Source organism: Plodia interpunctella, chromosome 19 (assembly GCF_027563975.2).
Source record: "Plodia interpunctella isolate USDA-ARS_2022_Savannah chromosome 19, ilPloInte3.2, whole genome shotgun sequence".
Classification (NCBI taxonomy): domain Eukaryota; kingdom Metazoa; phylum Arthropoda; class Insecta; order Lepidoptera; family Pyralidae; genus Plodia; species Plodia interpunctella.
The window spans coordinates 2,266,645-2,293,618 of record NC_071312.1 but is presented as its reverse complement, the minus strand read 5'-3'; the positions used below and the strand labels follow the sequence as shown (position 1 = coordinate 2,293,618).

Genomic DNA, 26,974 nt, shown 5'->3' with positions numbered 1-26,974 from the left:
CGCTTAAATGAGAGAGAATACACTAGACTTATGTAGCCCTTTTTGCGGTGAAAAACATAGTGAGGAAACCAGTACACACGTTACTGTGTGTTTGTTTTTATAACAAAATCATTGTTTTTAATAAAAATTATAGCAGTCACCAAAATAAGTTTTCTACTACCAAAAAAGCTGATTAACCATCAAAAATGTGCAGGCAAGGTTGGATTCGAACCTTGGACCTTTTCATACTCGACCACTTCATCCTTCATTTTATGGTTCTTAAAAAAAATAACAATCAATATATCGAAGCCGACCAGCAATGTACAAAATCCAACAGTTACCAACCAAGCTATGTCATTCCTGTCGCGTATGATTGATGGAGAAGTATATTCACACGCATATTGTTCACGACGATCGATTCACGACCTTATGCATGTAACAATAAAGACTAGCACTCGACACAGTATGGGGCACTCGTTGTTTTTCTTAAAACGTTTTGTCCCTCGATTCGGTCGAAGATAAAATTCCTTTATTGTAGGTACTACGTTGTAAATGTCTGGAGAAGTCAAATTTCATGTCAGTCTAATGAGATTAGTTTAAGGACTTGTTTTTTTTCTAATAGTAAAAGCATAGTGAAATGTGCTTTAAAGTACACAAAATGCAGATCAAACTAGCACACTTTAAAGTACACAAAATGCAGATCAAAAACGCGAACGCAACAGTTCATTGATTTTAATTTACTAATTATGTATCTCCTTTTAAAAATTCACGGCACTAGTCCGGTCCTTTGAGAGGCTTGCGTGGGGATATGGAGCCAACACGTAATTATTATTATTACAATATTCAAGTGAAGATACAGAGTGGACGGCAACCAAATACCTCATTCCAAAGAGATGTATCAATCTGGATTAACACATACAATGAGTTACAACGAAAAGAAAAATAAACCATTCCATTATTATGATTTATGCTAGCACATTTGCTTGTGTTCATCAGTCATGCTGCCATTGCAAATTGAGGTCGAAGAACAGGACACATTGGTCGATTGACCGAGAATGTGCAACAACCTACCCTTTATTTATTTTCTTCTGTTATAGTCTATTTATACTTCAATCGATACATAGATATAGACAACCGTTCACAATGGTTATACTTATGTTAATATATTGTTTACCTTATTAAATTTAAAATATAATATTTGTATAAACGTTTGATAACCCAAATCAATTTATAAATAGTAGGGCTCTATCGTTCGCAAACGATGATTTTGCTAAAGTCGGGGTTGAGCACGTCTAAATTTATATGGAAATTTATATGGTCATCATTTTTCCCGGTTTCTTCTTCATCCGTTAAGCGTCGGAGCCCTGGGTTCACTGAACAGCGCATCTATGGTAAAAATTACAAGTACTTTTAACATTTTCAAATAAACTTGACATTTACGATACGATTACACTGAAGACAGGAATATTAAACAGAATATTTGGCCAAATGACAGCCAAGCCGAGTACTCGGCCCATTCACTCTACCAGTGTGGAACTCGCCCTACGACTGCGGTTGCGTTGCTTCGGTTGTCACATGTTTTTATGCGTATGCGCACTTTGATGAATATGGTTTGGTATGCGGTTTCTGTAGTTACGCTAGCTGAGAAAGGCGTTTTGCGAATCGGTATATCAACGATTGGTGAAATTACTGATTTGTACTTAAAATCAAATTATTTATTTAGAAATTAGGTTGCTGATTTGTACTTAAAATGAAGTCATTTATTCAGAAATTAGGCCTTCACAGGCACTTTTTCTGTATTGAATGATATTTACCAATGCTACAAACTACTAGCATTTCGGAACGACCACTGCTGAGAAGAAATGCCGAAAGAAACTAATTCAAACAGTGTTGGTCCCTATAATGCCAGAAGGGCTTACCATTTTTTTTTAATTTATGTATCTTTTTTTCAGTAATATACAATGTAAGTACAAAATAAAGTACATAGTCAAAAGGTAGTCTTAGATAAGCAATAACTTATCAATGATTTGTTGGCAATAATATTTTTTGAATGTGAAGTTAGATAATCTATAAACACTATTATTTAAAACTACTATTAACTCACAAACGGTAACAGTTTGTGAGTTATTAGTAGTTTTAAATAATAGTATCACAAGCGGTAACAGTTTGTGAGTTTGTAAATTTGAGGCAGGTAATCTCCGAAACTACCAAACCGATTTCAAAAATTCTTTCATATTTAGAAAGGTACATTATTTAAGATTGCTATAGGCTATATTTTATCTCAAAATTCCCACGGGAGCGACGCCCCGAGCAACATCTAGTTAAAAGATAAAAATGGAAGCCTTTATCCAGCAGCGGGACACTTAAATACGAGTAAGCTATAAAATTAATGTGAAAATAAGTTTGTATTTTCGAACCAGAGCGATAGAATGATATGATTTTCGTTATGGAAATAGTTATATAACACATATAACAAAGCCCCAAAAGATAATAAATTTTGTGAATTATGTCTACTACCGAAAAATTAAGAGAATACAAAAGTGTCACTTCTAACATCATATACAATGAGAGATAAGTGAGATAGCAACTATATCACTGCCCTAGCGGCCCATCCCTGCGTCACTCGGGTTTAACCTAATATAAAAAGTAGCGTATGTTATTTCTGAAGATTTCGTCTATCTCTGTGTCAATGTTTCATCAAATCAGTTCAGTAGTTTCAAAGTTTAATTGCAAACAAAAATACAAATATTTTCTTTTTATAACATTAGATAATGATCCTTACCGCTTCACGAGTAAATCCAGTGCCCCAGCAATAAGACAAAAATTGGCTATGACATTGGATTATGCAGTGATATAGTTTCTATGTCAGACCATTGTGAATGTAACGTTGTACTCTCGGGTTCTACTTCTGTACCTACATTGTTTTGCTTATCTTTTCCTCAGCGTACAGCGTACATTCATCTTAAACCCGAATATCTCAATACAGCCATCGCGTCCCGCTGCGTCTCGAATGAAGTCGTAAAATAGAGATGATGAATAAGTAAATAAGTAAAGGTGTTTTACTAGTTATAGTAGGACGGTCGTTAAACTATTGACGACCTCGGTGGCGCAGTGGTAAATTTCTTGCCACTGGACCGAGAGGTCCCGGGTTCGATCCCCGATGGGGTCATGATGGAAAATTATCTTTTTCTGATTGGCCCGGGTCTTAAATGTTTATCTATATATGTATTTGTTATAAAATATAGTATCGTTGAGTTAGTATCCCATAACACAAGTCTCGAACTTACTTTGGGGCTAGCTCAATCTGTGTGATTTGTCCTAATATATTTATTTATTTATTATTATTAGGGTTCTGTAACTGAAGATGAAAAGAACCTTCAGTGAATTTTTCAGAAACAATTTTCCGACCTTATGTATAGGTAGACCTTATAAAATTAGGCCATCGCAAGCTCTTTTTCGTTAAGCTAATAATTACTACCATTTCGGAACCACTACTACAGTTACTACTGTTTCGGTTAGAGCGCAGCCTCATTTCTCCGTCGCGCTGCACTCCGTCAACGGATCAAAACAGTCTTATTTACCACAAATCACAACTGCATTGGGTCGACATAGTCAACGTTGAACCATTTGAAAAACGACGGAGTAGTATACACCCTGGACTCGACGTCTTAACAGCTGGGGAAGCAACAGGAAAGTCTGTCATTTGAGCGGCTTCCCTGATGCTTCCTAGAAAGAGAGGAATGGTAGCGGAGCAGTGAAACCTTGCTTGTACCGCCCTAATTTTAACAAACGATATTATTATTCTTCCAGTAATCTCGCCTTAACATCATATACCAACTCAAATTTATTCATTGGAATAATCGTGTGATCAATTTTATTGCGGCTGCCATTGTGACCGCTACTTGAGATCAATCTTAAGACCAGTTGTAAGTCGAGTTAAACAGTAGGTGTTCTGTATCAAATACATTACTATCTTTTGCGCTTGGTTTCGCCCTCGTGAATCTCCACGTGAACAGTGTGTTTTCCGGAATGAAAGATACCCTATGTCCTTTTCCTTCTTCAAACGTATGCAAAGTTCAAGAAGTTTGGTTGAGTAGATAATGAGTGAAGAGGTAACAAATAAATATACTTTCACATTAATAACATTATACTTTGTAAAATATAGTCCTATGACAGATGTCAAATAGTATGAAATTAATACACTCTGACGCTCTCATTTCCAATGTATCGGTTCATCCTGCTGACATAAGATTCAAGTTATATTTTATAAATTGTATTTTACACAGTATAGATAGGATTAGGAAGAATATATTTTTTTTAATTGCACGAACATTTCATTTGACCGTTACTCCTTTCAGCCGAGTAATATATTGTATGTAAATAAGTAGCAAAGTGGGTCTGGATCAGAATTGGACAATGTAATCTAAACTGATTACAAACTACGATTAGGCATTTTGTTTTTGAATAAAAGCTTGTAAAGAGTAGTTACTGAAAAACATAGTGATTGTCATGATTTTTTTATATATTACCAAACAGACAAACATGCGTACGGCCCACGTGGTAATTACCATTGGATAATAAATAAAAGACAAGAATAACTACTTAACAAATATATAATCAGTCTTAAAGCTAATTAAAGCGGGAACCATTTCTGAGCGCCATCTAATCGTATCACTGTTCCGTTCAACATTGGATTCTCTAGTATACTGGTGACCAGTTGTGCGAACTCCTCTGGCCTGCCCAGTCGAGACGGGAATGGAGTCATTCTGCATAGAAAATGTAACATCTTCTCTGGTAAGTATGATAATAGCGGAGTGTCGAATGTACCTGGAATAAATTGTAGCTGCTATACAATATTATTACTCATATCGTAAGAGATTTTATGATGAGTAAAAGGAAGTATGAAAGTAGCACCAATAAATGAGAAATTACGTAGTTATAGGTTAGGCTGGTGCGGGCATATTTTAAGAAGAGATGAAAATCACGTCACTCAAATGGCATTAAAGATGGAAATAAAGGGTTCCAGGAATAGAGGAAGACCTAAGAAGAATTGGATACAGTGTGTCAAGGATGGTATGAACAGGAAAGTAGTGTCAATGGGACAGAACGAAATGGAAGAAATTTACATACTGTGCCGACCCCACGATGACCCCACGATGATTCTTGACCTTATCCCACGATGAGTGGGATAAGGTCAAGAAGAAAAAGAAGATCGTAAAGAGATTTTAGAAACATGGGAGGGCATGAATCTTCATGCATTTTAATATTACCACCTGTCACGATCCTGACTAATCTCACTCGCTTCTTAGAAGAGAATAATGAGTTTAGAAGAAGCGAGTGAGATTTGTCAGGATCGTGACAAGTGGAATGCCGAAGTCTCTGCCCTGTATGGGAATGAGACGTGATAATATGTATGGAAAATGTTGGCTACGTATTAGTAACTCCACAACTTTGTCGTGGCTTGTCGTTGGTCCACCACTCATCCTCCCGTGAATGCAACTGATAGATAACAATAGCATTTCCAAAGAGGGTTGACAAACAGGCAGCCGGATGTTAAGTCGCAGCCGAATCTTCAGACTTTTGCTTACTTTTTACATTGTTTTTTTGTTTTTTATTATTTTTTTAGCGTTTTTAAAAACAAAACATAGTTAAAGTTTTGTTTTTAAAAACGCTTGATTTCTCCAACTCTCATGCAAATAAGGCGTTACAAACACATAATGAAATGCGGAGCAGCTAATTAACGTAATATAATATACACATTACCTGGTGCTATAGTCATAACCCTTATTCCTTGTGATGCGAATTCTCTTGCAATCGGTAACGTCATGCCAACGACTGCTGCACTGGAGGCCGCGTAGGCAAACTGTCCGATATCTCCTTCGAAAGCTATGGTTGACGCTGTGTTGACTATGACCCCTCTTTGTCCGTTCTCATCTGGTGCATTCTTGCCTATCACTCCTGCTGCCAGACGTATTACATTGAATGTGCCAACTGTATTTACCTGGAAATCAAAATCTATTCGTTGACTATGCCACGAGGCCTCGGGCTTCACAGTTGGATTTATGGGATAACAAGTACCCCATGTTTGTTTGCCGACCCCACATGAGTTGGATAAGGTCAAGAAGAAGAAGGAAACTATGTACTATTTCAAGTCACATTCTATCTATGTATATACTAAATTTCAGTCAAGCAGATTTTCATCTTGGTTTAATGCTGATTAATTATTTATATTTATATCCAATTTAGTCCAAGATGAATAGGGTATAGTTTGTTTATATTAATACTCTGTGTAACTACACAATAATAGATTTTGAATTGATTTTGTGTGCTTGATAACATACATCTGTTACTGAGCTCAGATCAAGTTTCGATTGAAAAAAATCCTATAAAATATCTCTGAGCTCAGTGTGCCTTTTGGCAAAGGCCTCCTCCAACTGGTGTCTGTCTAAAGCCACTCTTGTCCAGTTAGATCCCAATGTTAGGCTTAGCTCGTCTTTCCACCTTGTTATAAGGCGACCTCGCTTTCATTGACCATTTCTGGGATACCAGTGGGTTATCTGTTTATTCCATTTATTTGACTGACATCGCAGCATATGACCTGTCCAGCCCCACTTCAGATGGTCGATGCAATGTATGTCGGTAACTTTGGTTCTTTTCCTTATTTCTGAGTTCCTTATTTGGTCCGTCAGTCTCACACCCAACATCCTTATCTCCATGGCTCTTTGGCACTGATAACATACTTACACACTGTCAAATTTTCGTATTTATATTTTTTTCATGGTATGGCTTTACTCAGGGAGTATTTAGCCAAAAACAAGTTTGGGGAACAAAGCGCAGGAAACTATCTATATTATCACGAAAATGTGAAATAAATCTATTTTAAGTAAAAAAAACATGAGTGTTTTTAAAAATAAACATAAATAAACTACACATAAGCTAACTAGGTATAATTATAATAATTTGTCATTGTAGTAGTGGGACTACAATGACAAATTATTATTATTATTAATAATTAATTATTAGGAAAACATCGTGAGGAAACCTGCACACTGGTTGACAGTTTAGTTCCCTAGTGTGTATGCGACTACCTGCCACTAGATGGAGGTAAGTAGTCGTAAAAGTCATGTCAGATGTCATTAGGCGACTTAAATAAAACCTAGCACCAGTGTTAACAAGAACACACTCGATATGATAATGATTATGCCGATAGTGAATAGCCGGCGTAAGAAATTAAAAATATAATTCATACATTCACACATTTCATGAAACCATCAATGTCACACGACTGATCTTTGTTAAAGTTGTATATTTGATGTGTTTCTGAGTGGCCCGCGCAGTTCACTACTGTGTTGAGACATCCGAACTGTGTTTTGGCTAGATCTATGGCTTTTTTCACATCATCCTCTGATGTAACCTAAAAAATGAATTACTTATGATAGAATGTTTGATTTTTAATTTAATTTAATTGTATATTTAAAATACACTTAGACAATATATGAAAAAAAAATTGTAATTATAATGTGTAAAGATTACTTATTTTATATTGGTATATGCATAACACATGCACTAATAATACTAATTTAAAACAATGAGATAAAATAATTCATGGCAAAGCGGGAAGTACAAATATATTTAAATGAGTAATTTAAACTCAAAAAGTCAGATTATCAAAGGATAATTTAAAAATAAATTATTTAGCCCATCAGCAGATTTTCCTGAAGATTTAGCCCATCTCTGTGCCAAAGTACATCAAAATCGGCCCAGTAGGTAGCCCAAAAACTACTGTAAAAATTATGATGACAGACAAAACCGTCAGCATTAACATAGGCTCCATTTTTTTGCTATGGTCGGGACGGACGCTAGCAATTATTCCGCTATTTACTTACACACCCTGGTGAGACCAAAACATTACTGCCGAGACGCTTTGCAACTTCGTGTGCCCTTGTAACTTGTATGTCCAGTACTACCACCTTTCCACCGTTCTTTATCAGTCTCTCTACAGTAGCTTTACCAAGTCCAGATGCACCGCCGGTCACTAAACTAACCATACCCTGAAACATTAGGTTATACTCAATAGCACACTCGATATGAATGATTGAATGAATGAATACACAAAGTTATCATTAATTACTTTCAACATCCTGAAAATTATACAAGGACCAAAAGATTTATTTTGTTTTAATACTTTAAATGTGTAATTTTATTAAATTTTGATAACTTTTAGGTTATAATTTATCATAGTTATATTGACGTGCGTGACTGCAAGATTTGACAGTTAGGATATTTTTAAAGACAGTGACAGATGATATGATTCTTCTGCTTTCAACTGCTACAGGAAACAAAACAGCATGCGGCCGGCACGGCACAAACAAATAAAGTAAAATCTTGTCTTGAAAAGATGAAAGAATAACGCTCTCGACAACAGATCCATAAATAAATACCTAATAATTAATAATATACCACGCTACCTAACCAGTTAAAATATTTTTCACACATTTTAGTTTAGTATAGTTATTTTGATGTGAACCAAACATAACTTCTATAAAGCTACACATTTAAAAATCAGGTTTTATGACTCTCTTTCTCTGTTTTTCATATTAATAAGCCATATCATCTATTTCATTTTTATATAGACCCACAGTTATGTTAATTTCGAAGGATTTTTAGTTTGACATTCATTGGTTAGAATCTGGTGGAGACTTTTTGTTGTGATTGATTTATATGGATAAATTAGATAACTGCAGTGATTTTAGTAAATATTAACCATTATATTTGATGTGTAGTATGGCACAAGTAGAACAACCGATATTTATATTACCTAAGAAGCGAAATGGCCAGAAGAAAAACACTGTAGCCAATCATGTAGACCACGTAATTTGCGTTCAGGTTTGTATTAGGTTTTGTGGTCAAATTCACTAATATTCACGTAATTAACTCTTTATAGTAATCTTTTCTTTAGGAATAATCAATTTTAATCAAGTATTACTCTGAAAAATGATCACAAATTATAGTTACCTATACCTGGTCGTTACAATACTTACTAGCTGCGCCCCGGTGCTTCGCTCCCATGATAATTTCGAGATAAAAAGTACCCTATGTGGTTTTCCAGGCTATATTCTACCCATGTACCAAATTTCATAGCAATCTGTCCAGTTTTCCTATTTACTCACAAACTTTCTATAAACAAAGTCCGCTGCCGCATCTGTTTGTCCGTTCGCGATAAACTCTAAAACTATTGCACGGATTTTTACGCGGTTTTCACCAACAGATAGTTTGGTTCCTGAGGAAAGTTTAGGTGTATAATTAATTATGTTTTTATCCAAGCAAAAGCTGTGACATGTCTCTAGTTTATAATATTTGTAGGATAGGATTGAAGTTTTGTTTGATACATAGGTATAATTACTATAATATAATATAGTAATTATACCTATATATCAAGATCCTATAATTAAAGTTTAAATCATGTGAAATTGCAGAATCTTATTTACTTATTTCATGTTTGCTTGCCATTTAAATAAATAGTTTTATTTACAGGGAGCAGCAGATGTCGAGTTGCCAAACAAATACAAAAATGGTCTTTCCCCTGTGACTGAACATGTGGTCAACGGCATCATACATTCCACCATGGAAGGACTGAAATCCAACATGAAGATAAACCTTCCTATCATAACAGATGTCCATGATGAAGACAATGAATCAAATGATGGTGACAATCAAAAGAGCACACAAAAAAATGGTTACCAACTCTTGGCAAATATACACAACAGTCGAGAAATCATTGATCTGTCACCAATATATGAAAACTCATCTGATGCGTGCTCTAGTCATGGAGACTTGAGAGAAATCAATGATAATGACTTGCAAAAAGGATGCCGTATCCTAAATGATTACAATGAAAGTTCATCTGCTACTCCAAACAGCATGTCTCAGACGCAATCGGAGAACAGCTTTGAAATGGGACCTCTCACCGACAGCCTAAAAAATAGTGCTAAAAGGAAAAAGAGAGTTAATATTGTACCAGACATTATTGAATCTGAGAACACAGATGTTGAATTCACTGCTCTAAGAGTTGAATCTGAAGGTTCAATTTCACCTGAATATTCTCTTACTGAAAATTCCAAAGATGGTTATCTAACTATGACTGGCACAATAAAAAGAGGTAAGAAAAAGGGCCAAAATGTCGATGTAAAATTAAACATCTCAAGGGAAGAGCTTGAAATTATTGAAGCAGCTATTGTCGCTGAGGAATACAATAAGATGGATATATCAAAATGCTCTCTCTACAATGGGCCGCATGTATTCTTGTTCAGCTTGGTTTGTATCCCAATTGTTGCCTGCGTTTCTGCGATATATTCCTTTTATATGGGAACTCTGACTTGGTACAATATCTTTACACATGTGACTGAGAATTTGAGCTATGTGAAGAGGGTGTTTTTGGCTCCAATTGTGATATTACTGTATCCATTTTTGATAGTAATTTTTACTGTTGGATTGGGGCTGTATGCTGGTATTGTGCAGCTTACGTTCAGTGGGGCCAACTGGTGGAAGGATGTGTGTGATTTTGAGAAAGGTTTTTACGGATGGTTGTGTAGCACTTTGGGTGTATCCGAATGTAGTCCATATGAGGTTGTAGTGCTGATGGATGTGAAGCCAACTTAGGATAATCAATACATTTGTATTTCTATTGATATTGCCATATTTTAGCAACATAACTGCCATTTGCGATAAATATACTATAAGTGCTTTCAGATCATGGAATCATATTGATTAGTGGAATCAGTTATTTCTGACAACTTGCTAACATTATATGTCCACTAATGAATAAAGGTTTTATTATGTTTGAATATAAGAATCATATCATTGATCTGAAAGGAAATAGTTTAAGCATAGAAGTTAATAACTGAAAGACTATTTTGGAACATAGTCAAAATGTATACCTTTGTGTGATTGTATCTCTGTATTGTTAATGTAAGGTGTAATCCGTGTTTGTAATCAAATTGATTAGAATTTTTGAGCAGAATTTTTAATGTATACTGCCAATGTATGCTGCATTATATAATCAAGATTGATGATAATCTAATTTTACAGTTGTTAGTATTATTTACAAAGGTTCGAATCAATATATTTATTAAAAGAATTAAGCAATTATTGTTAGCTGTATGTAGCTATAAATCTAACTTTCAATATGAACATGTTTGTATGACCAAAAAGCATTCTATAAGAGCCTAGTGATGGGATGAACTCATTTAGAAGTAAATGATATAGAAAATAATATGAAACAAAATAATATTGACAAAATTTTGAAATAAGTTACAACTTTCTAAAGTTTAGTGTAATAAGTGATTTTCGATAAAAGCTCAAATCTTCCTTTGATTTTTGATCTTCCAGTATTTGACATTCCATTGATATTGTTATTGTAATATATTTATTTATGAACATTTAGTCAGTACCTATGTACTCTATACCAAGTGCTGACTGGAATTCATGCCAAATTTTTATTTGTATTGATCTAAAGTCTGAATGTTAGATTATTTTCTTTTTCTAATCTTTATATTTATTTTTGTACAAGAAAATGATTTAAAAAATATTTAAGAAATATGTTTTCATATACAAAACTTCTCTAGTAGTATACTACTTTGTATGTATACCTAGTTTTAATTATTATTTTTGTTTGTTTTTGAGCAACATAGTAATCAGTCTTTCCTGACTTAGAAGATAAAACCTAGTTTTTATAATTTGATAAACATGTTATCTCTAACACAGCAAGCTTCAGGACCTCTGAGCAATAATACAAAATAGTTTCCTTGTTATAATCATAACTTTGTCACATATGCAAGTCATTTTGAGATTTGCTGTACATTTAATAGGGTAGTAAAAGCAAATTATGTATTGCTTAGCAAAATTTATTTATAACAGTAACTATAATAACAGGTGATGCTTCAGCAAAACATGTATTCCGCATTATGCTTAATTGTTTCTCAAATTCATTTCATAAAGTAATCTTGATTATGAAGACTGATGTATTCTAGTCACTATTGTGGTATGCGTTTTCTACATAATAAAATATTTTACAAAATCAACTTGTTTCCGTACCACCATCTACAACAAATTATGAATTCTTTTAACTAATTAAGTTTACAAGTCATGACGTGTTCTTTGCTTCCTTTGGACTTTCCTCTGTTCTGGTTTGTTGATCTTTGAATTCTGCGTCTATTCTTTCTTTGGCTCTAACAATTTTTGACTGTAAATAAAATGAACCACCCTTCGATTTGTCGTTCATGGAAAACAAGTGTTCATATTTTCTCTTGATTTCTTCATTGTCTAATTTGTCTACATTCAATATCTGCATAGCTTCTTCTAATGTAAGTCCCGTGGAAGCATTCGCGGCAGCTCGCCTGGTACCCTGTGCTCCACCTCCTGCGCGCTTAGCAGCCTCCTGAGAAGCGGCTATTTCTTGCCTCAGTGCTCTCGCAAAAGCCCGGCCCACTACTTGAGCTCCCAATACTATTATTTGAGCTATATATTTAGCCATGTTATTATTTTATTAAAATAAAATAAATCTAGTGTCATTACGACAAAAATACGTCAAAAGCAAAAAGTACGATTCGAGGTTATGATTCGTTTAGTTTCATTTATCGATTAAATTACGTAATAATTTAAATAATAATTACGTAAAAAAAATTTCATTGCTAAAATGTTATGAAAGAAACAGATGATTTCATTTATGATTTAAAAATGTATAGTAATATACTATTTTGAACTACTTGCCGTTACTACTATTAATTTTTTTTGAAATTTTGGAAATCATTTGAGTTTTGTTTCTTTGCGATTGAAACTATTAAGTCTGAAACTACATCATGAATAACTGACTGACATTGACGCAAGCATTTCGCGCGCATTTTTGATGAGTCTGTCAGTCTGTCATGCAAAATTAACGATCCACATTAATTGCTGTTGTTATTTGTATTTGTTTTCTTGATATAGCTATAATTTAGTGCATGTTATTAAATAATTACGAAGTTGCAGTAAAAAAAAATATACCATTGACAAAAAATCGCTATGGTAAGTAAATATTTACTCATTCTCAATAGAATTGTATGCTTGTGCAGCCCGGCGCTCTCATTATTATTATTAAACTTATTATTGTTGGACACAACACATTTGAACGTTACTTACTTAATTATTTCTCAATATCTAATACAAGATTTATTATCACTGGTCCATTAAACAAAATTTATTTCCAACCCATCATTTAGGTTATTACCACTATGAAATCGTTATGTATGTGTAATACAGTACAAGCTCATCTTGTAATATACTAGATCAAAACAGAACTATTCATGGCTATATTGTAGAAAAACTAATTCAATAATAAATAAAAAATAACTATTTTTTTAGAGTTCTCCAGCTCCTGACACCCCATCAGAGCGAGATGGAGCCAGATCGCGTATGACCTCACCAGCGCGGGATTATGAGATGTTTGAAGATGAAAGTGCAATCCTGGGAGATAATCCTCAGGATGAAGAAGAAGATGATGGAGAGGAACTCTTCAATGATAATATGGAGGCGTAAGTTATATATAAAGATTTTTTAAAATATTTTAGTACTACTGTTTAATACTACTGTTTTTCACCTACTTTATGATTAATTATTGACTTGAATTAATATCCTTTTGTGTTTTTTTAAATATTATTAATATTTCAAAGGTTTTCCTACTTTTTCATTTCCACTTGGACCACCAAATGGAAATTAAAAAGTAGGTATATGGATCCTGGGCTCCATTGCTCAAGAACCCAGAAAATACGTGAAAACACTCAGATGCAACATTATAGAGAAAGAGCTAATATAATATAAATATGTAATATAAATTAAATGCATAATTTATAGCAGTAACAATTGTTGTTAGCGATTACCGGCCCATGCCAGCGCTAGACAGGTATGACAATGAAGACCTGGATGATGAGGACTACGACAACATTGCCATTGAAGACCGAGTGGCTGCAGAACAAGAGCTGCGGAGACGTGACAGGGATGAAGGCCGGCTGAGGAGGGATGATCGTGGACTGCTTTATGGTATATTATTTAGTTATTTATATATTTATGACTTTATTAAGACACTGGATAATTAAACATGGTATGTTTGTAAGACTGCTTATTTTCTAAAGAAATCTCTTCCAACATACCAGAGAGAGGAAGGAGGCAAAAAAGTGTAATGATTGTGCACTTATTTTGTGGTGGCTTTATTTTTAATAAGATCACTCTATATCCCTCATAGGTGTAGTATAAGGCCATTAAGGGACACATGTTGAATTGGTCGAAGAGTTGAAGAAAAAGTAGCAAATGTCTGAAGAAGTAATCAGGAAATTCAAATGAGAATGCGGGAAAAATGTATGGTCTCTGACCCTAACACTGTTTCCTTCAGATGATTCAGACGAGGAAAGTGCGGATGCTCCACGTGCTAAGCGTCGTCGTGCAGCAGAGAAGGCGGCCATGGGTACTGATGAGCAGGTGGAAGAAGGGATTGAGAGTATCGAGAACCTAGAGGATACCAAGGGATACACTACCAAGGAGTGGGTGTCTATGTTGGGACCACGGACTGAGATTGCTAATAGGTAAGTTGCTTGAAGCGGTGGTGGTCCAGTAGTTGTAATCAAAAGGTCTTAGGTTCCAATACTATTCAAGCTATATGAGTTTGTTTACCGATCTGACTCATGTTCATTGGCTTTGAAAGAAAACATCATACCTGTTATTCATTAGAGTATATGCCTCTAATGCCTCTAGATAGTGGTAATCGTAAAAAACGTCAGATGCCTTTGGGCAACTCAAATTAGAGTACGTACGCGACAGCGTACAAGTCAGATGCCTTTAGTTGACTTTAATGAAATCTGACTCCAGTGTTAGCAATAACACACTCAATAAGAAAGAAAGTTGGTTCCTAGTTCGCATTCGGATACAATATTGGTTTGTGTTGTATTTAAATTTTAAAATTGTTTGTTCTTGCTGCATAGGATACAAGTAAGTTACAAATTATTTATATTTATTCTTTTTAAAAAATGTAGTAACAGTATGTAAAGAGGTCATCTTATTTTTGATGAACTATTCTGAAATAATGATTGAAATAAAATTAACTATTTAACAAAGTAAATGGAAATCAGCCTTTTATTAACATCTCTTTGTGATCTCTATCTCATCTTTTATTGCATGCATTTAACTCTTATGTATATTGTTTCTAAATGTTTATTACTAAATGGGATGAAAATCTCTTACATTATAGGATAACAACCTAATACTACTAGATATTCTAGTCTTGCATATCTATCCTCAATTGAAAATGTATTTGTTTGTCCTTCTTTCAGGTCATAACAAAGCAATAAACCAATGTGTTTTTTTTTTGTAGTTGTAGTTGGAAGGGTGGACTCTCCAGTCTCCAGTTCTCCAACCTTCCAACCTTCCAACCTTACATCCACTACTTTTTATTATGCTAGCGGCCCGTCCCGGATTCGCTCGGACAAAAACACAATAAATTATACTCCCAAACCTGCCTCAGGAATACTCTTATCTATTGGTGAAAACCGCATAAAAATCCGTGCAGTAATTTTGAGTTTATCGCGAACAGACAGACGCGGTAGAGGACTTGTATAAGGATAAAGTACTTTTTGACAGCAACACCTAGTAATATCACAAATAAATTTCAGGTTCAAAAACTTCCTCCGCACATACACAAACAGCAAAGGTCAGTACGTGTACAAGGACCGCATTCGGCGCATGTGCGAACACAACCAAGCGTCATTCCACGTCGAATTCGACGTTCTAGCTCGTCGCGAACAAGTGCTCGCTTACTTCCTCCCTGAAGCTCCATTCCAAATGTTGCAAATCTTCGACGAAGTCGCCAAAGACATTGTATTGCAAATCTTCCCGAGTTACGAGAGAGTCACATCGGAAATCCACGTCAGAATATCAGACTTGCCTCTGATAGAGGAATTGAGAACATTCCGGAAGCTACATCTGAATCAGTTAGTGAGGACCGTTGGTGTAATAACGTCTACTACGGGAGTGTTGCCCCAATTGTCAGTTGTAAAGTATGATTGTAATCGATGTGGTTACATTTTGGGACCGTTCGTACAGTCGCAAAATGCTGAAGTCAAGCCTGGTTCGTGCCCGGAGTGTCAAAGTGCTGGACCGTTCATGGTAAGGAAAATTTATTTAATTTGACAATTACAACTTGCGATAATATACAATGTCTACCGCCGACTTCCAGAGCGCAGGTGAAGAATTACAAATTTTGCAAGTTAAATTACATTTACTTCCTACCTTGTCCTGCAGAGTTGAAATTTTTCACATCACATTTCCATGACATAATGATGATAAGCTTGACCTTGATGGTGTACTCAGGATCGGCTCCCAACGAGGGACCTTCTTCTTGTAGTGCCTCTCCATTACTGGTACCGTCAGTTCCGCAAACTTCTCCCTGTCCATCACCAGACGAAACACGTGTTCCACTCTGTTGATTCCTGTCCACTCCCTTATGTTTCTCAGCCATGATTTACGTCTTCCAGCACGCACAATAAGTTGAAGCAGCTGATATAGGTCGTGCCGCAAAACAACAAGGGACCTTCTCAACAGCAATAAAATCTTATGGCAAAAATTACATATTTGTGAAAAACTTGTATTTAAGGTGAACATGGAACAAACGGTATACCGGAACTACCAGAAGGTGACCATACAGGAATCCCCCGGTAGAATTCCAGCCGGACGAATCCCGCGCAGCAAGGACTGCATACTGCTGGCCGACCTCTGTGACCGCTGCAAGCCCGGAGACGAGGTGGACTTGACTGGGATTTATACTAACAACTATGATGGCTCGCTCAATACTGAACAGGTAAACAGTATATCCTCCTTCTTCAGTCGTATTCCATTATTCATTCATTTTTATTCATTCATTCATTGATTAAGTGGAATGAACCACACATAATAACTTGCAATATTAATGGAGTGATTTGCCTTTGCCTTCTCCATTTCAAATACAAGTTGATAATCAACCAGAGTGCACGTTTCCTCACGATGTTTCCTTCACCGGAAGCAAGTGGTGGTCTATGTAAACTACTATACATGAGTCAGATTATACAGGGTTATTGGTGTCTAACGCATTACCTTCCAAAGGCGCATAAGGTACATAGAGACTAACATCTTTTGTTCTACGGCGTAATACATACAAAAAAATTCCTTTTTTTTTGTTTTATTGTAGTTTCTATAAAACCTTAACTCTATGTTTGATTTTGCTACAAAATGCTACTGCACTATCTTGGCTATTACATAGAGTTAAGATGTATTGAATCGCAAATTAGATTGTATTTTTTTTATATGAAAAAAAAAAACGTATCACGAAAAGTCGTAGAATAAAAGTTGCTTGTTTTGATGTACCCAAGTTAGTCTTTAAGAGTTTTTGCGTTTGATACCAGTAACCCTGTATACAAACTCATGTGGCATGAGTAGGGTTTGAACCAGGGACCTATTGATTACAGATGGACAGCCTTAACCACTTGGCCACCACCGCTTCTGAAATGGCCGATGATGAGTTAGTGGGTACCTTTAAATGGCTGATGGCTGATCTCACCTTACATTTTTTCCAGGGTTTCCCAGTTTTCGCAACAGTGATCATAGCGAATTACATAGTCGTAAAAGACTGTAAGCATATTGTCGAGTCATTGACAGATGAAGACGTCGCAAATATCGTGAAGTTATCCAAGGACCCCCAAATAGCAGAGCGGATAGTGCAGAGCATCGCTCCGTCTATCTTTGGACACGATTACATCAAAAGGGGCTTAGCGCTCGCGCTGTTTGGAGGAGAGGCTAAAAATCCAGGTAAGATGTTTAAGTAACAAATAATTTTGAAATTTATGTCTACTTAATGATTTCAATATGCATTCTTCGTGGCGTAGTGATCATCACGCCTGTCTGCTTTCTGGAGGTATTGGGTTTGATTCCGATATGATGTACCTACTTGTCATCATAAATTCTGTCTGTAGTTATGGGTGTTTATTTTATTTATTTATTTATTACATCATCTTACAAGGTCTATTTGAGCGTGACAATAAATTGTACTTCGAAAGCCACTGAGGTTTGTGTTGCATGGATGAGTTACATCAAGCATATATAGTATCTTAAGACTAGAATGCACAACCAAAGCAATAAACTAATAATTGAAAATATGCTAATGCGCCCTGCATTAGCATATTTTCATATATTGATATATTTATATATTTTTTATTATATATATCATATTTTTATATATTTTATATTAGCATATTTTTTGTACTACTTACGTGCATAGCATGGACAAGAAATAAAATAAATAGATATATCGTATATTATTTTCAAAACAATAAATTTATATTATTTAAAAGAAAACTCTTAAGTATAATCTTAAAATTTTTAGAAGTAAGATTCTTATTTAAATCGTCCGGTAATTTATTAATCAAGCGAGGCAGCAGGTTCTCTCACCGCAGGTGTTGTTCGCGCGCTCAGTAACCAACCTGTTGCGTGCGACGACAGACCCTGTGTATACAGTGTGCTCCACTTTGTATGTGTGCCGTTGGGTGTTGTCCGTATTTATTTTAATTTTGTGACTGTTATTTTGATGCTGATAAATAAATAAAAAATGTAATTATTTTGTACTGATTCATTTGGAACATACATTTAAATGATACATCTGACTTTAAAAAAAAATATTACCAGTATTCCAATATATATGTGTAAATTTATTTAAGTTTTTGTGCCCATTGTCGTGGAGACAATGGGCAGATGAGGTTCTGACGCCAAACGTCTAATTAGGGAGATCGGGCACCGCATAGGGGAGAAATCCGGTGACGCCCGCTCTGGCTTATATCTGGTGCAAAGAATAGCCACAGCAATGCAGCGCGGTAACCGCGGCTAGTGTTTTAGGCACCGTTGCACTGGAGCCGCTAAGGAACGGGAACGGATTATAATGATATTTAAAATTTAACCTTTTTCCCTTCTTATAATAACTTACTTTTCATTTTAGGTGAAAAGCACAAAGTAAGAGGCGACATCAATGTTTTAATTTGCGGAGATCCCGGTACAGCCAAATCTCAATTTTTGAAGTATACGGAAAAGGTAAATCAATCCTATGTTGTTACAGTCATACAATTAGTAGGTACTCCATACCATCAAAGTAGGAAACGGATTTTTAACAAACTATTTTTTCATTGATCTCTCTGACAACAATAAAAGCTTGTGTCAAAAATGACATTTCTGTAATAAACTAATTTTTATTTCAGATTGCGCCCAGGGCTGTGTTTACAACAGGTCAGGGAGCTAGTGCTGTGGGTTTAACCGCTTATGTCAGGAAGAACCCTACTACCAGGTAATATTGGTAGTTAGTAGCTTTCTTTTTTAATTTAAGAACATTGATGATGTATTCTGGCCGACTCTTCTAAATTGTTATATTTACGATGACCCTGAGCTTCGTGGTTTAACAACCCGGTACAAAACCGGTAGTAATGTTGTATTATATTGCACTAGCTTTTGCCCGTCGATTCGCCCGCGTAAATGTCCCGCGAGAACAGTTTATTATTTCTCCGGGATGAAAGGTACCCTATGTCTTCCATACTTCAAACTATATGTATGCAAAATTTCAAGAATATTGATTGATTAGATATAGCGTGAAGAAGTAACAAACATACTTTCGCATTTATAATATTAGTAAAGTTTAAATAAATAGTATTAATGTATAATCTGTTTGCAGGGATTGGACCCTGGAAGCGGGCGCGCTGGTTCTGGCAGATCGCGGAGTGTGTCTCATAGACGAGTTTGACAAAATGAACGACCAGGACAGAACCTCCATCCACGAGGCTATGGAGCAGCAATCTATATCTATCTCCAAAGCTGGCATCGTCACGTCTTTGCATGCTAGGTAAGTTACATAGCCCGCAATGGATAATAACTTCTACTGAATTGCAGTTGAACCTCGAATGTTGTAGCATTTTTGTAACGTTTCGGATATTTATTCATTACAAGCCTTTATTTAGTTTCACAAGTTCCGTTGTCTGTAATCAAATCTTGCAAGTAAGAAAGTTATTAGTTATTCTACCCATGTATCAAATTTCATAACAATCGGTCCAGTAGATTTTGCGTGAAAGAGTAACAAACATATCCTCGCAAACTTTCGCAAACTTTTGTGATTATATTAGTAGGATTTCTCAAAATGCAACATACTACTGGCATTTCTGAATGACCCTTGCTGAATAAAGATTCGTACAAAAATTCTAGGCTGCGCTTCGCGGCGTAACAGCCCTAAATACAACCAGTAACATGGATGAGAGAGAAAGAAAATAATTATATCTCTTTTCAGATGCTCTGTGATAGCGGCGGCCAATCCAATAGGCGGTAGATACGACGCGTCGCTCACGTTTTCCGAGAATGTGAACCTGTCAGAGCCTATCTTATCGAGATTTGATGTGTTGTGTGTGGTCAGGGACGAAGCAGACCCAATGATGGACCAGCATTTGGCTAAGTAAGTATACGGTTAAAGATTTATTTATTTCTCAAAGAAAATACATTTCACTTATTGAGAACTAGCTGCGTCCCGGGGCTTCGTTCCCGTGGTAATTTCGGGATAAAAAGTGCCCTATATATTATTTTTGGTTATATTCTACCAGTGTACCAAATTTCATAATAATCTGTCCAGTAGATTTTGCGTGAAATAATAACAAACATACATCTCCATCGATAAAAAATATGAACTGCAAAGGTTTCCAATCCAATAGTAGTTGCGTAAACGCGTGCATTATAATACCATTGAAAGGAAACGCGCACGCGTTATACAGTCAATGTGCATCGGCCTTCCTTCCATCCTTACATGTGGAAGTAGTAACAAACAAAGTAACTTTATCATTTATAACATCAGTAGTGATGTACCGCAGGTTCGTGGTGAGGTCGCACATGCGCCACCACCCCGGCGCTGGGCCCGCGCCGGCGCCCGCTGAGGCTGAGGCTGAAGCCGCCGCCGCCGCGCTGCCGCAGGACCTGCTCAAGAAGTACATCGTGTACGCCCGGGAGAACGTGCATCCTAAGCTACAGGTCTTACCAGATTTCATTTGTTAACTAGCTTACGCCCGCGGCTTCGCCCGCATTAGTTATTCTGCGAAAGCGGAACACGAACTTTCACCAAATAAAATAAGGTTATTATTTTATTTTTTATATGAACCTTATTTTTTACGGCTATTAATTCACGCCTATAAATTCGCCTTTTGCGCAATATATATATATATATATATATTTCTTTTTACCAACAGAATATGGACCAAGACAAAGTGGCGAAAATGTACAGTCAACTGCGTCAGGAGTCGCTCGCTACAGGCAGCTTACCGATCACCGTCAGACATATCGAGTCAGGTGAGGAGTTTGTTGCAATGGTTTTTACAAGCTTTTATTTAACTTTCAATGTAACTATGTATGTACAGTCAACAGCACATCAAGTTACCCTGCATGAACCTCTATGGCGCGGTAATAGTGGCAAGTTTGCAATTAATTTGGGTAGGTTAATGTGCTGTTGACTGGACGCGGACAAAAGCTAGTAAGCTTTTATCCGCGTTACGTTCCTATGGAAACAATTATTTTTCCCGGCGGACAGTATAGTTCACTAGTGTGTATGCGACTATCTACCACCCGATAGTGGTAAGTAGTCGTAGTCATGTCAGATGCCTTTAGGCGACTTGCATAAAATCTGACACCAGTGTTAGCAATAGCACACTTGATATGATGATGAGTTGTTTCTCGGGGATCAAAGGTACCCTAAGTCCGTCTTCATAGTTCCAACTACACGAAATTTGTTATTTCGCCAGTGATTCGTATGAGCGAGGCGCACGCGCGCATGCACCTGCGTCAGCTCGTGAACGAACAAGACGTCAACCTCGCCATCCGCACCATGCTGGAGAGCTTCGTCGACACGCAGAAGTATAGCGTCATGCGGGCCATGAGACAGGTATATATTGGTGTACCTCACTAGCTGTTGCCCGCAGTAGGCTATGTTTGACCTTAGGTCATACAATACATTATTTTTATTGATGCAAAAGTAAATAACAAAATATGTTTATAAACAGACCCTAATGTAACAGCTCATTAACCATCTCTTTACAGTCGTATTTCCTCATGACTGAGGGTCGAGGTCATTACGTGGAATGAAACGCACACAACAACTTTCTTGGCACTATTAATGGCCTTCTCCATTTCACACACAAATTGAAAATTACTTCTACCAGAAGCAAAGTAGTACTCTATTAAAGCTATTATACATACACAAGTCAAATTGGTATACAAACTTATATGGTATGAGTAGGAACATAAAACCTTTCAAAAAATGACGACTTTCAAAAAATGGCGCAGTGGTAAGATTCTTGCCACTGAACCGAGAGGTCCCGAGTTCGATCCCCGGTGGGGTCATGATGGAAAATGATCTTTTTCTGATTGGCCCGGGTCTTGGTTGTTTATCTATATATTTATTATAAAATATAGTATCGTTGAGTTAGTATCCCATAACACAAGTCTCGAACTAACTTTGGGGCTAGCTCAATCTGTGTGATTTGTCCTAATATATTTATTTATTTCAATCACAGGCACTGGCCAACCACCACTAGTTTTATAATCATACATTATTTTGTCCCGCAGACATTCCAAAAATACCTGTCATACAAGAAAGATCACAGCGAGCTCCTATACTACATCCTGCGTCAACTGACCATGGACCAGCTCGCCTACATGCGAGGACTCCACAACCACTCGCAGTCAACCATTGAGATCTCCGAGAGAGACCTGTTGGAACGAGCGAGACAGATAAACATCACAGACTTGAAGCCGTTCTACGATAGCCAGATATTTAAAATTAACAGCTTCAACTATGATCAGAAGAGAAAAGTGATTATACATACCTTGCCTGAAGCGCCAGCGGCCTCCAGTTCGTAATATTAAGAAAAATAATTTCGTACAATGTTCAGAAACATTTTAAAAACAACTTTACAAATTGGAAAATCAAGTAGATTTGGTAGTAGATAAGTGACTTGTTTGTTTAACTTAACATTTGTGCAAGTTAATAGATTTTTATGAGGAGCATACATGTGTGTAAACTTCGCATATGGCCAGTAACTAGGGATTCGAGATTTAAATGTGTAATCCAATGAAAATGACTTATTCATATAAAAAGTAAAGCATAAAGGTTTCGCTGCGCCATGTTTTGAACAGAACATTGTTCAAAAACATAATTTTATCGTTGTAATTTATGTTTTTGAACAAATGTTCTTGGCGCAACTCCGGCTTAATGCTAAAATGTTTTGTCACTATAGCACCTTACAATATTTGATATTGACAGAATAAGACAAGACAAACCACACTTAACTAGCTTAAAGTATACTTTATCTTTACTTATTTAAATCTATATATCACAAATATCCGAATTCAGACAATAGTACAATCTAATATGCAGGCATTTTAGAAATATTATTAATTAGGTACCCCACCTTAATTTGTTATTTAAGTTTGTGTTTAGGTTAATTGTCCTTTTTGTTACATTTGATCAATGTTTTTTAAAAATCATTTAATTTTTACGACAATCTAGCGACCATTCATTCTAGCTGGATAATTAAAATAAAACCATCCTTTGTAGTATATCTCCTTATTTTATACCATCTGCAGATTTGTTTAAATAGAATGGTATAAAACATTGTTAAAATTTACTTAAGTATTTAATTAATAGTACCTGAATTTTCACTCACCATTACTCCCCATTTATAGTATTTTTATAAATTTCATTATAAATCTCCAATCATGTAAATCTCAATAACTATTTTTATACGATTTTCATTTTATATATAGGAAAGTAAATAAATATGCTTGCATCAAAAACTTTTAATTTTTTTATAAAATCTTCAAATTACACTTAATAAATAAATCACGAAAATAATAACACTACTTGCAAAAGATATATTCATTTTTACACAGTCTTATTAAAACTACTACATTTTCACAATATGGGCTTCAAAATATGGGCTTTCATTCAAATGCAAGCCTAAGACTAAGAATACAGTGGAGAATCTAAAAATTAAAATATCAATTTGCACTTTACAAAGCATTTTCTAAGTTCTAATGTCAAGAATTTTAAAAACTCATTCAAGGTGTCCTATACTAAGATTACATATATATATATTTAAGGTTATATAAAGTTACACATTATAAAATTACCCTCTTACCAATAAACAAATTCAAGTCAACAATCTTTAAAACTAACTAGAATTAATCGATTTCACAATTTAATTGTTTATCAGTAGTCAGGTAACAAATACATTAAAATATGATACAGGAATATCTTTAATCACAAATATATCAAAGTTAAAATAATATCTCAAAATATATTCCTGCGACTTAAATAATAATAAAATTCAAATAGCCATTGTTTCAAAGCAACAGCTTAATTTTCACATACAAAACTAAAATCAAGAATTTAATATTTAAAATGACCAGCATTGAACCAGTAGAAAATCATAAAATCTCACTTAGGGTTTTTGTGAACTTTAAAAACTGTAAATTTTACTCATCATCCAAGTTGAATCTCATATCAAATTGTAAATGCTGTAGGATGTGAATCACCTTCCACCATACAATACAGGTTAAAAAGTTGACAAACACCTTCAGTACTTAAAACTATACCTAAATACTTATGAAATATATTCTTAACAATCGCTGCAAGAACCTGATTCGCTGCCACTCCCACTCCCACTCTCGCTGTCACTCTCAGAGTCACTGTTGTCGCTGCCGGAGTCTGAGCTGCCTGACGAGGAATCTGAGCTGGAACTGTCAGAAGAGGAGCCGTCCGATTTGTCGGAGCAGTCAGAGCAATCTGATTCTTGACGTTTCTTCTTGCTTGGTATCTTGCAACTGCCATTGCTGCAGAAAATATTGCGATTTTTAATTCAGTAAAACAATGTTCAGTAAATTAAAAAAAAAGGTTATTTTCACATGTATTAGATTTAAAAAAATTAACCCAAATTGTAATGTAGCAATTAAATACTAATATTTCATCATCCAAATTATTATTTAAATACCCCCAACTCGCCATTGCGCAAGCCCTTAAATATGCAGCAGATTTTACATGCAATATTGTAATCTTAACAGATGCAAGAAGTGCTCTGCAACACTTGGCTCGGTGTACCTCAGACAGAATGCCGATAGCTTACGAAATCCTAGGGATGGTATTGAAATATAGCAGAGTAATTAAAATGCAATGGATACCTTCCCACATAGGAATCTCGGGTAATGAAGTGGCAGATTCCACAGCAAAAGCAGCTGTTGAGGGAGGGGAGGATATCCTGAGTTTGCCTTATGCCTCAGAGCTTGTGCCTATGTTTAGGTCATACTACTTACATAAATGGACACAACACTTTGATTTCCATATATATTAGGTATAAGATTATCCAAGGTTCTCCCAACCCTGTGCCTTGGTTCGACTGTGCTAGTCTCAGTAGGGAGATTCTAGTATCTGCTTTTGGAGTGAGATCAGGTCATGTTCCAGTTAACAAGTTTTATTTTCTTATTAAAAAAGCCCATTCGGATGCATGTAATGTGTGCAATAAAACTGAAGATATGCTTCATGTTTTGTTGGAATGTAATCAGTACTCAAGCTTAAGAAATAAACTCCTGCGTGATCTCTGTTTGGGCAATGGTGACATCAACATTACGTTGAACAAACCGTAGTCTTGGGAGGCCAGATGTATTAATACATTCTGGAGAGGGGTGATGACGCAAAAGCAGGCATAATACCAAATAAAATGGAATTTCCCCATGAGGCTGGCATAGTCGCACCAACCAACTGAAGCCTCGACAAAAAATAGATTTTAAAAAATACCCCCAAAACATAAATTCCATACCACTACTAAACTAAAGAGTGTAGTTTATTTTATTTAGGTAATGATGAGATTTATTAACATTTTTTGCTCTTGTAGGTATTGCTTTTGTATAGAAAACTTAAAAATATCAAATTAAACTAAGTATGTAAAGGCTATCTTTTCCTGGCTAACAAAGATTTAGCTAACTTATTTGAAATGCTATTAGAACACTAAAATACATTTTGAATTCGATGAGGTGTTAATAACCAATAAGGAAAAAAAGCATTGATTTACTACAATATTGTTGAGGGTAGTTAGCTAAGTCTGACCTGCATGAACCTTCTTCTTTCGAAGACTTGGTCTTAAGATTCTTCTTCATGATTTGTGTACGTGACGGGCGCACCAATATCTTGCGCTTCCCCGTGCATTCATAGCTCCAGTGGCCATACTCAAGGCACTTCTGGCAACGTATGCCTTGGGGGAAGGCCGCTGCCAGAGCCGCTTGCCTGTTGAAAAATAGCAATTAGTATAAGAAAACCACATTGAAACCTAAAAATCTATGAGAATATTCATTATACTTACTTCTTCTTTTCAGCCTGGTGTCTGTTGTATGTTCCTAAAGTCATGTTTTTTTCTCACGTAGTAGTTTATTTAGAATTGAAATGTGGGTAAATACAAATGACCACTAACGAACAATAACGAATTACGTTGAAATGCAAAGCCAGCCCGTCAGCGAATGATAAAATTACAAACAGGTAACAAAATAAAATAGCAAAGCTCGCGCATGAAAATTATTCATTGACATGACATGACAAACAAATAAGAATTGTCAATGTCAGGTCAGCGATTTCGTTTTTTATTGATGTTGGAACCATTGGTTAGAACCAACTTTTCAAAAGGGCATATTACTCAAAGCTTAGTGCAGATGGCGCTACTGGTACAACTAAGGTACACAAACGTTGCCAATGGAGGCAATAAGCGCCAATTTTCAATATTCTTGCAGATTTACGACCAAAAATACCTTCTACGCAATCGTGGTGCGAGTTTAAAGGAAAAAGGAAGGATTTAGTGGATTATCCTGATAAAAATAACTGTGGCGACAT

At 35.7% G+C, this 26,974-nt stretch overlaps 5 protein-coding genes across 6 annotated transcripts; 2 read left to right on the top strand and 3 right to left on the bottom strand.

Annotated features, from left to right (window-relative positions):
• Positions 1-4,574: 4,574 nt before the first annotated feature.
• Positions 4,575-8,260, bottom strand: LOC128678034 (3-hydroxyacyl-CoA dehydrogenase type-2-like). 2 transcript variants are annotated; one of them, XM_053759265.1, is made up of 5 exons: positions 8,111-8,260; positions 7,866-8,030; positions 7,229-7,393; positions 5,743-5,980; positions 4,575-4,806 (listed from the first exon to the last, which is right to left on the bottom strand). In XM_053759265.1, the coding sequence occupies exons 1-5, from the start codon at positions 8,117-8,119 to the stop codon at positions 4,613-4,615; spliced, it is 771 nt and encodes a 256-aa protein (XP_053615240.1). In that variant the 5' UTR covers positions 8,120-8,260; the 3' UTR covers positions 4,575-4,612. The 2 variants fall into 2 exon arrangements, with proteins under 2 accessions (XP_053615240.1, XP_064292637.1); XM_064436567.1 differs by lacking the exon at positions 8,111-8,260 and having other exon boundaries at positions 7,870-8,001.
• A 379-nt stretch (positions 8,261-8,639) lies between these two features.
• LOC128678033 (uncharacterized protein) lies at positions 8,640-12,055 on the top strand. Its single transcript, XM_053759264.2, has 2 exons — positions 8,640-8,865; positions 9,514-12,055. Exons 1-2 carry the CDS (start codon positions 8,755-8,757, stop codon positions 10,636-10,638), a joined length of 1,236 nt encoding a protein of 411 aa, XP_053615239.1. The 5' UTR covers positions 8,640-8,754; the 3' UTR covers positions 10,639-12,055.
• Positions 11,862-12,592, bottom strand: blp (black pearl). The gene has a single exon (XM_053759268.2). The coding sequence runs from the start codon at positions 12,509-12,511 to the stop codon at positions 12,122-12,124; it is 390 nt and encodes a 129-aa protein (XP_053615243.1). The 5' UTR covers positions 12,512-12,592; the 3' UTR covers positions 11,862-12,121.
• A 284-nt stretch (positions 12,593-12,876) lies between these two features.
• On the top strand, positions 12,877-23,895 carry Mcm2 (Minichromosome maintenance 2). The gene is made up of 15 exons (XM_053759262.2): positions 12,877-13,041; positions 13,378-13,547; positions 13,886-14,052; positions 14,402-14,591; positions 15,675-16,167; positions 16,655-16,858; positions 17,610-17,841; positions 19,022-19,113; positions 19,278-19,363; positions 19,745-19,912; positions 20,351-20,512; positions 20,922-21,078; positions 21,294-21,393; positions 21,843-21,982; positions 22,666-23,895. The coding sequence occupies exons 1-15, from the start codon at positions 13,039-13,041 to the stop codon at positions 22,957-22,959; spliced, it is 2,658 nt and encodes an 885-aa protein (XP_053615237.1). The 5' UTR covers positions 12,877-13,038; the 3' UTR covers positions 22,960-23,895.
• Position 23,896: 1 nt separating this feature from the next.
• On the bottom strand, positions 23,897-26,686 carry LOC128678035 (uncharacterized protein). The gene is made up of 3 exons (XM_053759266.2): positions 26,454-26,686; positions 26,201-26,377; positions 23,897-24,933 (listed from the first exon to the last, which is right to left on the bottom strand). Exons 1-3 carry the CDS (start codon positions 26,495-26,497, stop codon positions 24,720-24,722), a joined length of 435 nt encoding a protein of 144 aa, XP_053615241.1. The 5' UTR covers positions 26,498-26,686; the 3' UTR covers positions 23,897-24,719.
• Between the last annotated feature and the right edge of the window lie 288 nt (positions 26,687-26,974).